Source organism: Tachysurus vachellii, chromosome 11, assembly GCF_030014155.1.
Source record: "Tachysurus vachellii isolate PV-2020 chromosome 11, HZAU_Pvac_v1, whole genome shotgun sequence".
In the NCBI taxonomy this organism is placed as follows: domain Eukaryota; kingdom Metazoa; phylum Chordata; class Actinopteri; order Siluriformes; family Bagridae; genus Tachysurus; species Tachysurus vachellii.
The window spans coordinates 2,801,536-2,816,704 of record NC_083470.1 but is presented as its reverse complement, the minus strand read 5'-3'; the positions used below and the strand labels follow the sequence as shown (position 1 = coordinate 2,816,704).

Below are 15,169 nucleotides of genomic sequence, written 5' to 3'. Positions count from 1 at the left end.
ACACACCCGTACACACACAATAATCTTCCCACACACACATTCACAATAACTTCTACACGAACACTGTCATCTCACAGGCTTAACAATAATACAGAAACATTCAGAAAAAAAGATATTTTTGTTGATCTTTTTCCCCCTGCAGAGTGTAAAGATGTGAACACAGTGGCATACTGCCCCCTGGTGCTCAGGTTTAAGTTCTGCAGCCGCCCATATTTTCGACAGATGTGCTGCAAGACCTGCCAAGGACACTGACCTCCTCTCTTCTCCTTTCTCCCTTTCTCTCTCTCTCTCTCTCTCTCTCTCTCTCTCTCTTTCTCTCTACTCCTCCACTTTCTTCTGTCCATACTCTGAGTGCCCATCCTACCCCAGAGAGAGAGAGAGAGAAAGAGAGAGAGAGAGAGAGAGAGAGAGAGAGAGAGCAGGGGGAAAGGAAGGAGGGAGAGAGACTGTGCTGCAAGACCTGCCAAGGACACTGACCTCTTCTCTTCTCCTTTCTCCCCTTCTCTCTCTCTCTCTCTCTCTCTCTCTCTCTCTCTCTCTTTCTCTCTACTCCTCCACTCTCTTCTGTCCATACTCTGAGTGTCCGTCCTACCCCAGAGAAAGAGAGAGAGAGAGAGAGAGAGAGAGCAGGGGGAAAGGAAGGAAGGAGAGAGACTGTGCTGCTGTCTTCCACTCTCCCAAACCAGCTGCTCTGGTGCAGTTCCTGTGAATGTCAGATGGTCAGAGAGAGATTTGTATTCTATTAGTTGTCCTGAACATGGTGCTAGTTTTTATTTCATCCATATTTCAGATGGTTCTCAGTTCTAGCTACAGCTGAGCACAGCACTGCACAGATTACTGACTCCAACAGTGCACATAAATCGCAAAGCATTCTTTAGAGCAGTAACAAAGATAAAGAACTTCCTTCATCTGGTTCCTGAATTAGCCAAAGCCGTGTTAAAGAGACAGCAGCGCTTCATCGATTCGCCTCACCCTGATAAAGCGCTTATACAGTAGGATCGTGAGGTTATTTAGATGAAATGGTATGATTTGTTTATTGATTCAAAGTACTGGTGTTTACGCGATTTGAATACAGTCGGATATACAACGTTCATGTAGAAATATTCCGAATTAAAATTCAGATTTAATTTAAAATTCAGATTCAATAAATCCTTGACTTCAGAATTTGAGATTCCCAAGTTGAATCACATATGAAATATAAATCGAATTTAACTCAATTCTTCAGTAATAAACTCTGATTTAAAATATCCTGAATTTTTTTATTCTTTTATAGCTGCTTTTCTGATCACGTTCGTTGTTAAAACACTAAATAATTAAAGTTGAAAAGGAGAATTTTTAATCCGCTCTTTTTGAGTATGTGCGTTATCCTCGTCTGGGTTTGCGGCGAATCCGGAAATTATCCCGGGAACAAGTTTGGGATTAGCAAACATTTCCGTTCAGCAGAAAACAAACCCAGCTCTTGTTTTTGCTGGTGCTTATTGAGCTCTAGGGCGAAACCATGAACCATATTTCAAGCATCATTTGCATTTAATTATCATGTAAAAGAGGGAAGTTTCTATTCATCCAGACTTTCAGACTGATGAGTATACTGTAATTACGTCTCATCAGCATAGAATTGAAAACAAACTTGTTTTTGTCCAAGAGACTGGATATACTGTACAACTCATTTCCAGTCTACTGAACCTGCAAAGTAAAACCTCGTGAGCTGTGCAGTGCTGAGCTAAAATAATACTAATGACCACATGACTCATGTTTACATCATCTCCGTTTCTTTTTTTGACATGCTTTTGTTTTGTTTGCAATTGCGTTGTTCTTATTTAGGAGTTTCTGCCGGCTGCGATGAGATCACATCAAGACAACAAACACTTAAAGATTCATCTGTATGTGTTCATTCGTATGTGTTCGATCCACCAAAAAAAAAAAAAAAAACGCAGTTTTTGCGCCGTTGCTATGAGGCTGAGTGTTGCTAGGAAATTGAAATCTGACCCAAAACGTTTCAAAATTACGTAACAGTGCGTTTTAGGATATAACGACGTTGGTCTATACACACAAATCAAACTTAACACTCAAGCCATTGGTGCTCCATCTGGGAAAGTGGGTGGGGTTTAGTATACATAAATACATATTTTAATTATTGAAATATAATTTCCAGATATTTCTATTATTAGTATTTATGTTACATTTTGTACCGATTATGTCTAACAAAATAAAAAAAAAAAAAATAGATTACATTTTTAAAAGATTCGTCATCCAGATAAAATTGGGCGTAGTTTGTTTAGTATGTTTATTCGTTTTTAGTCTGTACCAAAAATAACAAACAAGCAAAAAATCTTGGTTGATCAACTACTTTTGGGATGAAAAGAGAAATTGTGGGGTTTGGTTTTTTTTTTTTCACTATAAATTTTTGTTTAATTGGTTTATTTTATTTTATTTTGATTTTTTCTGTTTGTATGTTTTTTTTTTTTTTTTTTAAAGTTGGTCTGATCAACCATTCAGTATCAAATGTTCAGTGTAATAAGCTTCACAAAAGCGTGTGGTTATGGTCTGTAAAGTACTTTTATATAGAGTATACTTTATAGTGTATAACCTCTGTGACTGTACTTTAGTTGCCCTGATCTTGCCATTTGTTCTGGGAGGATTTACAGGATCGTTAATCTGACAACGATCTCAACACGTCTGTTGTTATCGATACACAAATATAGCTAGAAACCATAGCTGTTACATAACTGTTACTAGAAGCCATGACAATTTCAGCTGTATTTTCACACGCCAAGCGTTTAAAAAAAGGGTAGTGTTCATAGGACTACACAACCACTGCATAAGCCCTTTATGACACTATGCCCTCTACATAAACATTTAAAAAGCCTTATTGTAACATTAGGATCTCATAAAGACATTTAAGTCAATTTCAGGTTTTATTAAAGTTTGTGTTATGTCGCTTTCCAGTCTGACTTACTTTAAGATGTTATGACAGCATTATAACTCTTCTTATAGCACTTTTGGTATGTCTGAGCTACATAACGGTGATGATGTAAAACAAACATGAAAATCTAATAGGCTCAGTGAAAATTAGCCAAAAATTTGATGCTGGGGTTGTAACATTGTCACGAGTGTTCATAAGAAACATATAAATAATGGACTGAAACACATACAGGTACAACAAAGTCACTGTCATGACATTGTTATAAACCTTCATGGAACTTGAAATATAGGAATTTTAAACCGAGTTAATGGCCTGGGAGAACGTTCATCATCTGTCATTAGGGTGTCATAACATTGTTAGAAGTGTTCATAGAACTATGAATAGAAAAATGAAAACCTATTAAAGGCCCGGGTGACTTTACATTATCTGTAATTAGGGTGTCATCTTCAGAGAAATTTTAATAGTTAATTTATACCAAAATACACAGTGTTTATAAAATCTTTATAAAGAATCAAACAAAACCCACAAATATACATAATAATACATAAAGAGTCATTAAGGTGACATGACATAGTCATAGGAATTCTTATAAGCAATGATAAAGCAAAATACAATATGTCTTGTTCCTGTTATAGACAGTTGGTTTTCATGTCAAGTTTATAACCTCTTAATGTCATATTGTCAGTTATGTCAGTTATGTATACCCTTTATGTGGCTCTGACACAGCAGAAGTGCACTGAGTAATAACATCAGATGACGTAACAAACGTCTATGTAGCTTGACTCAGGTTTAACATCAGCTTGACATTAGAACATGAAAATATGGTCTTTTTGGTTAATGCATAAGCACTTATAAAAGTTTATGCAGGTTTGTGGTAGTTGTCATGAAGACTTTACTTGTTAGTTATTACCATTAAAATGAAAAAAGTGGTGTTTATTTCAGCTGAGACTTAATTTGAAGGAAGCATTTATAGATGTTTATGTACTGTAGGTTTGTATCAGTTGTGATAAATGGCTTATGTTGTTCTTATGTCACCCTAACATAAAATTAAAGCAACTGGTGGTTATGTCAGATGACAGTTGTTGCATTCATGAATGTTTATGTAGGTTTCCTTTTGTGTTATCATAAAAGGTTTATGTAGTTCTTATGTCACCTTTACATTTAAATGACATAGAGTACTATTGTCTATGTTTATGTCAGCTAACACTTATTGGAGGAATTATTATTAACTGTTTATGGATGTTTATATCAGTTGTTATGAAAGATTTATGTAGATCTTATATCATTTCTACCTAAAGTTAAAGCAACTGGTGTTTGCCAGAGGACCTGTATTGGACTAAGCATTCCTGAATGTTTATATAGGGTTTATCATATAGGGTTTACGTAGTTCTTGTGCCACCTTTACATTTTAATTACATGAAATAATATTTGTCAGCTTACATTTATCAGAAAATCATTTATATCATTTATATATGTTGTATGTAGTTTTATGTTAGTTATCATTAAGAGTTTATGTAGTTGTTATGTCATCTTAACCTTAAAATAACAGAACGTAGTGTTTTCACCTGCTGATGCTTATTAGGGTATTTATAAATGTTTATGTAGGATCGTGTCAGTTGTTATTAAGAGATTATGCAGTTTTTATGTCACCTTAATGTTAAAATAGAAGAAAGTTTAGGTTTAGATTTAAATTTTGATTCAGATGGTGCTTTTTGAAGTAGCGTTTATAAATGTTCATGTAGTTTTATGTCAGTTGTTATTAAGGGTTTATGTAACTCATTGCAAAATGTGAAAAAGACAAAAAATATTTATCTGCTGACAGTTATGAATTTACACCTGTGTGATAGTTTGTTGTTTAATAGGCTTGTGTCAGTTGTGGTATTGGGTTATATCATGTGGCACTATGAACACTACCTATAATTGTTACCAACATTAATGCAATCACGTACTTAGTCGTGAAAGTCTTTAGCATTCGATTTGAAAAAAAAAAAATCCCCATAACATTTAGAAATAAATCAAATAAATGTTTGATAGCCAGAACTACATGAATAAAATGAAAAGCCTATCGAACGTTGTGTTGATCGGCGTTTCTTGTAGCCTGACAATCAGATTTAAGGCTTAAAAGAACTAATCTGGAAAGAAATGACATTTTAGTTACAGCATTACGTCATTTGTAGAGTTTTGTATCCACAGTTGGCTTCTATGCTGTTGCACTGGAGCTCCGAAGCTAATGTTGCTAACGAGTAAAGGAAACTTATAGCATATCCACCAGATTAGCGTCGACTACATTCGCATGAGTATTTTAACTCATTTAAAACTCATTTCTTTTCGCTTTAATACACCAAGCACTGGAAAGAGTTGACATTTAATTAGAAATGACCATTTTAGAAGAGCTAAGCAACCTTGAGTGTTATGAAGGTGCTTTATAAATGAATGAAAATGTTATTATTTTTATTTTACGGTTTAAAGTGACATATATGTTAGCATATGTATATTATATTATATATAGGTTTTTTTGCATTAACTGAATGCCGTAATGTTAATGATACAAGGAAGCATATGGGAAGGTAGAGTACAGTCAGTTTGGTGCTAACATCAAAAATAACACTTCTAAAATACCTAAGCTGCAAAAGAGGAGATTAACACTAGCATCAGCATTAGCATTATGGTGCCGGCGGCTGCTCTGATGTGGAATATCAATGACGTCTTATTATTATTGGGATTATACTTACAGACATGTTTCTTATCCTGACTGAAATATTAAAGGTGCGGTATGTCATTTTAGGATGTCACTCTTCTTTCCCTCGAATCAAGATGAGCTTGATTCTATTCTAATAAGAGGCTGTTAAACTGTACCGTAACAAAGAAACGAGTTTGAACTGGTCTTGAAACATTAGTTGAAAATTACAGGCCGCACCTTTAAAAGGTCAGGTTTTATTTTTATCATGGCACTGAACTGCAATAACATAAGTATCCTCGAGAGACAGCGAAAAAAAAGTGAGGTGTGTATGGATAAAGTTCTAATCAGACACAGTTTAGATGGTGTGTCTTTCACTCTGGAGAGAAACCTGTCCATAAATCACAACAAGCTTAATAAAGATGAACAGAGTGACACGTATCCTTTCACGAGCGCTTTAAATCTGAGACACAATACGAGCTGTAATGGGCTGCTTTCTCCTCAACGCCTTTAAATGCAGCGTTGCGGTATTTTAATTTGTTTCGAGGTTTTTTTTGGTGCTTTGTAATGGTGCTATATTTTATTTCTGCATTTTTATTTCATTATCTCAAGATTAGTTCTTTGTATCAGAAACTGGCTCGAGGTAAGAAGTCACACAATCCATCTGATTCTTTGTGGAAGAAAACGTACGAGATCGAGTCACGATAAATCCAAAACACATGGTTGTTATTGTTCTTATTGTTGATGTGATTTTTTTTTTTTTTTTTTGTTCTTGTTTTTTTTTTTTTTAACTTTAACACTTGAAGCGTGTTGAATTGACTCTCACAAGTAGACGCAGTCAGACCTGGTTCTGTTTAACAAATGTTTTGCTCGTGGTGTTTAAAATGCTATTGAAATAACTTTGTGTACTGTAACGTGTGTCGGATGGATCTGTATATGTCCCTGAATTTTATTTAGACCAACTACAATGGAAAATAATACGATGAATAAAGAAAATCGTGTATTGCGAACAGAGGAAATTTGGCCTGGGCTTCATTTTTTTGGTAAACATTCAGATTGCACGTTAGAGCTCTCAGATTATCTTTATAACCATGCTAGGATGAAAAGAAGCTTGTGAACAGTTCAGTAACTTTTAGTCAGGTTCATTACGATGCTTCCAATAAAGTATTCTTTGTTTGATTTGATTGAACTCTTTTCACCAGACACCATAGAAATGTTGTTTGCTCCTGAATTTCCTGTGGTGTTGATATGAAGCTCATATAAATGTAGACACTCAGGATTTGTCGTGTTTTATTAGTATTTCTGTTTTTCTCTAGAATACTCAGGGTGATATATTCATTCATTCATTTTCTACCGCTTATCCGAACTACCTCGGGTCACGGGGAGCCTGTGCCTATCTCAGGCGTCATCGGGCATCAAGGCAGGATACACCCTGGACGGAGTGCCAACCCATCGCAGGGCACACACACACACACTCATTCACTCACACACTCACACACTATGGACAATTTTCCAGAGATGCCAATCAACCTACCATGCATGTCTTTGGACCGGGGGAGGAAACCGGAGTACCCAGAGGAAACCCCGGAGGCACGGGGAGAACATGCAAACTCCACACACACAAGGCGGAGGCGGGAGTCGAACCCCCAACCCTGGAGGTGTGAGGCGAACGTGCTAACCACTAAGCCACCGTGCCCCCCAATGTGATATATATATAAATGGTTATTTTTTTTCCAACACAGATGTTTGTATCTTCACAGTAAACGTCGATATCAAACCCGTTTCTGCTCTCTGAGACTCTGCGAGTGTTCGTTCGTCTAAAAAGCCTCTAAAATCTGAAGGTGTTTGTCTTCAAGACTAAAATTCAGTGTAAGATCATCAACAGAGGGACAAACAAACACACGTCTCACACTGAAAGGCAACAGAGTCCTGACACGTTTTAGATCAGACTCACGGAGAAAAAAATCTGGTTTTATTTACACTGATTTCTGCCTTTCCATCTCTTAGAATAAGATACAAATGGTATTCATTTGAAAATGTATAATTAAAAAATGTGACCAGATTTTACAGTTTATGATTTTTAATGATCTTTAAAACAAAGAAAGTTTCTGACACGGACTCCACGTTCTTTTGAAACCGTACCTTGCGTGTTGATATTTAAGGTAAAGACACAGAGCGGCTCTGTTCAGTCTGTGGGCGGAGCTCATTTCTGGGCCAGAAAAATGGCAACAGAAGCTCTGGCTATAAAAAATAAATAAATAAATAAAAAACTGTGAGTGAATATCAATCATTGGATGTTTACGATGATTCTAAGACGTTTTGAAACATTTTTAAAACTACAGTCTGCACCTTTAATTCCCATGAGCTTTAATGACATTCATTCACATTGTAAATGATAAACAGACAAAGGTAAGAAAAGACATTAGATAAACAGAAGGGTCATAAAAGGAAGTCACCTGTTAACATGCTGATGGATGCTCACCCATGGCGTCTGTTTTTGTTCACAGCGGCTGAGATGTAGCACACAGGATTATGAGATGTCGAAAGGCGTTATTGCATGTTATGGTTGAAACACGACTTAGTGTGATCTTGCGTCAAGATTCAACCTGTTTTCAACTTTGCACATTTTGCTTAAAGGATGATTCACAAATGAATCGTTCAGTTTAAATAATCTAAATGAGTTTGAAAAATCACACAATAAAATCAACAGCGTTTTATTTTTTAACAGCTACCCACTTTGCCATGTACAGACTCTGAGATGTATTTGTTTGGTGGTCAACATCTAAACACCCACAATGTCCCCTTGATGCTGTTGCTGAATCCCACTTTGTGTGTCAAATCAAATAAAAATTTGATTCACCAAAATGGAAAATGTCTTACAAAAGCAAACCAGTTGTATAAGGGTCATTATAACGCAGATATTAATATACAGACATGGAATTTAAGTGTTTTATATTTATATTTGTGCTTATCTTGTTTTGCTTCACACCTGCTTTACTTCAATGAGTCTGGTGTGAGACCGAGGGTGTTGGGTGGAGTCATGGTGGTTTCAAACTGACACAGAGTGTTTCGCTAGAGTTACACATTTACGCTAATCCGATCTGAGCTTCTGCTGTCTTCCTTCTCTATTCTAGCCTTCTGAAATTTTCACAGTTGTGAAAGCACTGGCTCATCGTGGGTTTCTCTATTTGAGCTGTAACTAACTCTGTGAGTGTTTGAGAGAGAAATGATTTGCAGTCTAATATTCTAATAATAATAAAAATAATAATAATTCTAATAATAATAATAATAAATCTATCACAAGATCTCATTGGTGCTGTAATAAAAATTATCTGAGGCAAACAACACACACACACACAAACACACACACTCACACACACGCACACCCACACAAACACACAAACACACACACAAACACACACATGCACACAAACACACACAAACACACACACGCACACACACACAAACACACACACACAAACACACACACACGCACACAAACACACACAAACACACACACGCACACACACGCACACACACGCACACACACGCACACAAACACACACAAACACACACACACACACACGCACACAAACACACACACACACTCACACACACGCACACAAACACACACACAAACACACACACTCACACACACGCACACACACACACAAACACACGCACACAAACACACACACACGCACACACACACACACGCACACAAACACACACACACACACAAACACACACTCACACACACACACACACAAACACACTCACACACACACACACACAAACACACACACACTCACACACACGCACACAAACACACACACGCACACAAACACACACACAAACACACACACGCACATGCACACAAGCACACACACACTATGTTTGACACTTTGTGTGGAGGAGGCAAGGGAATGTATGATGTTTCTGTATTAAAGAATTCTATATCCATTTTTCTGGCCCGGAAAGCTCCGCCCCTTCCTAATCAGCTCTGCCTCTTTTCCTTAAAAGGTATCACACAGTTTTAACAGAGGTGGCATGTGGGGGCGTGGTTTGACGGAATTAAAAAATCAAAATGTAAACAATTCAAACCGCTCCTTTAAGAATGAAAGGATCTTTAAACGTTCCTTGACTGTCACTTTTTCAGTCATGAAGTTTTAACTAAAGGAACTCTGATGAGGGTGTGTCCATCTCCGTTATTCTTACACATCCGTAAACAACAAGATTCTTTCTCATGTCTGTTTGTGTGTATTTGTGTGTGGGGGTGTGTGTGGGTGCATATGTGTATGCGTGTGTGTGCTTGTGACAGCCACAGTATGACCTGTGGGAGGATGAGGAAGTGCTGGTGTGTTCAGGGCTCGCTGGAGTTTGAAGTGCAGAGGCAGAGTTTGGTTTAAAGAGTCTGATAGTGATGGAGAAGTGCTGACAGGAACAGGCACGCTGGTGGATTTTCTCTCAGGCGTAAACACAACACACGTACGGATACCTAGAGAAGAAGGTGTGTGCAGGTGGACAGGCAGAAGAGGACTGGCACAATGGTAAATATACCTTGAGTTGAGCTGAATGTAAAGGTTAAATGTTCAATAAGTAAATGTTCATCCCAATGAACTGCATATCTGTAAACGTTTTGTGCTTAACGTTCTGATGGTGATAAGGAACGATGAAAAGATCCATAAAGATGTCAGGTTAGTGTGATTTAAACACTGTGCTTCTACCATTCATTCATCCATTCATTCATTCATTCATTCATTCAGGAGCACACAGGACGTGACGAGGTTTCAAACTTAAAACCCAAATCCATCACATTCTGCTCGAGTAGCTCCAGGATGCAATGGTCAGAATACAGGAGAATTAACGCAGTGATGACGAAAACTGTGATTTTCAACTCCTTAAATGGAAGAGCTCTGATATTACTTTCCTGTTTCTTGTTTTAAACAGGAAGTGATCGAACTGAGGGACTCGCCATAGCAGATAGTCCTTCATACCTCTATAGACTACAGATAAATAGCTCTGTGAATGTTAGCTTTAGGTTAGCTTCCAGAGCAGATTAATTGCCATTGTTGACTGATTGATTAATGCAAAACACTTGCTGCAAATTATGGGATTAATACTGTAAGACGCTTTGATAATCACGAAGACGAACAGATGCAGGGAAAAAGAGCACAGTGTACGATCACCCGGTGTCGTTATAGGTGTGTTTGGGTTTGTCTTAGCCACAACATTTCAGAGTTGTGCTGAGGCGTTGTCTAAAAAGGATGCGTGTATTAAGAGGGATTTACGCAACAGCAGCCTGGTAGCATGCAGCATGCAGGGGGAAGTTGAGTTATGTGCGTTTGCGGGGCCTCAGCACTTCCTCACACACAATGTGTCTGTTTCTTGAACTTTGCAAATGATTAGCAGGCAAAATAAACCTGCATCTTGCACCTTAGAATAAATAAAATAATATCAAATTAAATTAGCACAAGTTTTGATCGTTCCTGAGGTAATTTACAGCTACAAACATCTTTCCTTAACTATTTACTCAGGCACCTGAAAGAGAAACGTCGATGTCTTTGACAATCCTGTATAAAAGTATAAAAGAATTAACAGCGGATAGCAGAATGCGCTAGTTAATTAAATAGTTTTGCTGTGCAAACACATAACTAGCTGGAGAGGTTTGCTAGCTAGCTACAGTTACATACATGGTGGCTAGTAGTAAATACATTTTTAATCAATTTCACCAGCTTTTTCTTAGTTTTACCATCACATCAGAGTTAAATGTTGCCGTTTCTGATAGTTTTGTCTCATTATAGTAATCGTTGTGACATACTTACATACGTATTTTAAAGATCTATACACATTGTGATAACTTGTATAAGCATTATACTGCTTCAACAGAATCTTTTGCTAGCAATTTGCTGAGAGAGATATTTGCTACCGTAACTAACTACGCTAGTAACATAGTTTTACATTAATTTGACCTAATTCTGAACCTTTTCTTAGCATTTTAACAACACATCTGAGCTAAATGTTGAGGTTTCTGACAGTTTCGTCTCATTTTTACCTTCGCTCTGAGAAAAGTTCGACACTATGTGCTTATTTGTTTAAGCCTAATAAAAAGTGGACAGAATTTTTTCTTAGCAATTTGCTAACACAACCTAGGGCTAGTTATATACATGTTAACTAGTTAGATAGTAACACATCTAAAGTAAAAGTTGGTCTTCCTGACAGTTCGGTCACATTTCCAGCAACATATTGTGTAGTGTGTATATTTAAGACTAAAACACAAAGAATATTTTGCAAATCTTTTGCTAACACATATGTGTGTGTGTGTGTGTGTGTGTGTGTGTGTGTGATCCTAGAACTATCTACAATTCCCTAATGTGTGTTAGCAAAAGATTCTTCACAAGCAATCTTACTAAGTTATTAACTATCAATATTAATAAGTTAATAATTAGGTCACATGTGTGTGTTTTGGTGTGTGTGTGGGTGGGTGGGTGTGTGCCAGATTTAAACAGTGACATTATGGTGAAATATAGTACAGAGATATTGGCCTTCTATTGGGTTGGTTCTGGCCAGTCTATTAAGGTTAAATAAATATTTTAAACCCCTATTTTTTCAGTTCTAATACAGTATATTAAGTCTTAATGTCATCTTCGTTACACATTTCCTGTTTTGTGACAGCAAAACTGCGAAACTAGGGCACATGTTAATAGTTATGATGTAATAATAATTACTTTGGTATTAAATAGTTTACCTTACCCTGTAAAAAGAACTAGTGAGGCTCCATGAGACCAGATGGAGACACAGCAAATTACAGCATTTTTAATCACATCGATATGCTGATTAGTTCGAGGCCTTGATGCAGGATGTTTTGCGAGACCCTCGGTTCTTTCTCTAAAAATGTCATCCAGGTGAATGATTCGAGACTAAATATAGATGCAGATATTTTCCATTAAACAGTTTCACTACCTACGAGGGGGATTTTATTGGCAAAGGCAATCGTTTACTAAATAAGGATTAAAACACGTAAAGAGGTGTTGTTGGTAGCAAGGGGTTTGCTAAAATTGTAAAAAATAAATAATGACGTTGGAATATGATGCCGTTTGACTGGAAATGAAGTAACTGTTCCCACCTTGATGTTGATTATTTTTCTATAACTGCACTTCAGTGACATGCTTTTGATCATTTAATGTCATCACGTTCAGTATTCGATGCTAGAGAAGGCTTTGAAAAGAGTTCCTGTTCTCACACCGGCCTGTCTTTTATTCTGTCTCTTGGTTAAGGGTCAAGAGATTTAAATCGCAGCTCTATAACTCTATAAATTCCTACGTCCTGACGATGTCATAAAACTTAAAGTTACGACTTTTGCCTCCGATTGTTACAGAGCCTTGACACCTGAGACTCCTTCAATTCTCTTTAAATAAACACATTTCTCCTTTTACAGAATCAGTGATTGAGCTGGAACTATGGAAACCGTACCTTATAAGAACGAGAAACAATTCTAAGTGTGCAAGTTGTAACCCTGTCATTTTGCATGTTTTTTCTTTTCATTTCCCCTCATCACACATATTAGGTCATATTCTCAGTGTTTTCCTGTTTAGACATATACATGGTCATGCGGTCTCTGATTTAGGCAGAGTTTCTCACGTAGGCAGATTTTTTCTGTGTGCACACAAAGTGCACATTGCTTGTTGCTCGTAAGCTTAAAATCTGCACATTTGCGACTCGGGTGTGGTGAACCGTTTTGTACTGGGTCGAGTATTTGAGTTGAAGTGTGTGGGAACACTGCAGGAATATAAACCACAAAAGAGTCTGATGTGGTTCAAAACGGGAACCATGCCGTCAAACCAAATGAAAAAGCTTCGAGGCTTCTTATCAATAAGCCGTGGTACAGAGATGACACAAAAAGAAAATTGTACCTTGCTGTCTTTATACACTCACACTCAGATATTCACCGTTTTTAAATAATAGGTTTATTCACGCATCAAATAAAGGCAACGTATACAGAATAAATATTCGTAAATGAATAAGAATGTAATTGATGTAATTCACTGATGTGTAATACAGTATATTGTGTAAACATTTTAAGCAAATTGATTTTTATATATTTATTTACTGAATGTAATAACATGTAATTTATTAATACTAATAAAATTACAAAAACTATTATTCATATAAAAATAAATATGTATCTACTTATTTTTGAATGTGTATAATATAATATGCTATAATATAATATAATATAATATAATATAATATAATATAATATAATATAATATAATATAATATAATATAATATAATATAATATTTCCTGATCATTATGTTGCCACCACCATGTTTCACTGCTGTTACTAAATAAAATAATAAAATACTAAATACTAAATTAGGGTTTCAAAAAAAAATAAATTTAGAACTTTTTTTTATTCTTTTTTTTTTTTTTTAGAAATGTGTTTGTGTTAACCACGTTAACAAACACCATAGTTCTGATACATAAAACATTAAAAAAAAACACCACACTCAAATAATTCTTGGAATAATTTTTGATTGTTTTTGAAACTTTTTATTCACACTAGAAAATTTTAGTCCCTGACTTTTGACAGCAACGCGTCTTTGAATTCAAAGGACTGAAAAACGATTGATGGATAAACATCGCAAAATGTTTCACGTTCAACTGGAACACGAGCAACACGGTGGTTCTGGTATAAAGAAAGTCCTGAATATATGCTGAAAATATTCATATAAGCTATAGGCAGCTATATGAACTGACATGGTTTCTACTGAAAGCCTGCTCTGTTTCCTGTAACCATTACCACCGTCCGATGAGCTAGGTGTATTTATAGACAAGCGGTGATGTCTTTCTTTTATTTTATTTCTGCAGCCGATCTCACAGACCTAACACTCATACATGCAACTTACAGAATCCTAAAACACGTCAGTTTTATACAGGATTCGTTATCGGATTTGGGCACGATTATATCCAGTGTAGTTTGTTTTCATGGTCAGTATAATTTGTACAGAGACAACAGAGAGCATGTGAAGTGTGGGAAAGATAACGCACAAGATTGAGACTGCCCTTGGTTTGAATAGTGCATTTACAGAGCAAATAAAGATGTATAACTGGCATCCAGAGTTCAGATCCCGATGATGCCCCATGAACCGCCCCATGGCACTGAGACAACAGAGCTAAACTGGCTGTGCTGTCTGGGTGGGAGGGGCATACTCTGTCACTGCTGTCAATCAGAAGGACACTAGCATATAGTAGGCCTTTTGTGTATGAGGAAGAGGGTGGATTGTAATTTGCAGCACAGCAACACACTGATGTAAAGAGCTATGTGAGCTCTCACACACACACCTTGTTTTATTTAGCGCTATCTGCTCTCACACACACACCTTGTTTTATTTAGCGCTATCTGCTCTCACACACACCTTGTTTTCTTGATGTGACCCAGACAACAGTATAAAGACCCGATAATCGACTAAGCTGTTGTCTGGGCTGGAAAATACATAATCGCTGCCAGAATGTTTGCGTTTTCAATACAGATTTATACGATATGTACTCGGATGTTTTAAACAT

The 15,169-nt window shown here is 36.7% G+C and overlaps 2 protein-coding genes across 2 annotated transcripts in view; both read left to right on the top strand.

Annotated features, from left to right (window-relative positions):
- adamts10 (ADAM metallopeptidase with thrombospondin type 1 motif, 10) overlaps positions 1-6,619 on the top strand; it is a 64,856-nt gene extending 58,237 nt beyond the window's left edge. The window contains exon 25 of the mRNA XM_060880666.1: positions 143-6,619. Coding sequence (XP_060736649.1) covers positions 143-252 — 110 coding nt within the window. The 3' untranslated portion in view covers positions 253-6,619. The remainder of the gene's footprint in view (positions 1-142) is intronic.
- Positions 6,620-9,931: 3,312 nt separating this feature from the next.
- The window catches only part of myo1f (myosin IF), a 44,175-nt gene continuing 38,937 nt past the window's right edge, over positions 9,932-15,169 (top strand). The window contains exon 1 of the mRNA XM_060880667.1: positions 9,932-10,150. Coding sequence (XP_060736650.1) covers positions 10,148-10,150 — 3 coding nt within the window. The 5' untranslated portion in view covers positions 9,932-10,147. The remainder of the gene's footprint in view (positions 10,151-15,169) is intronic.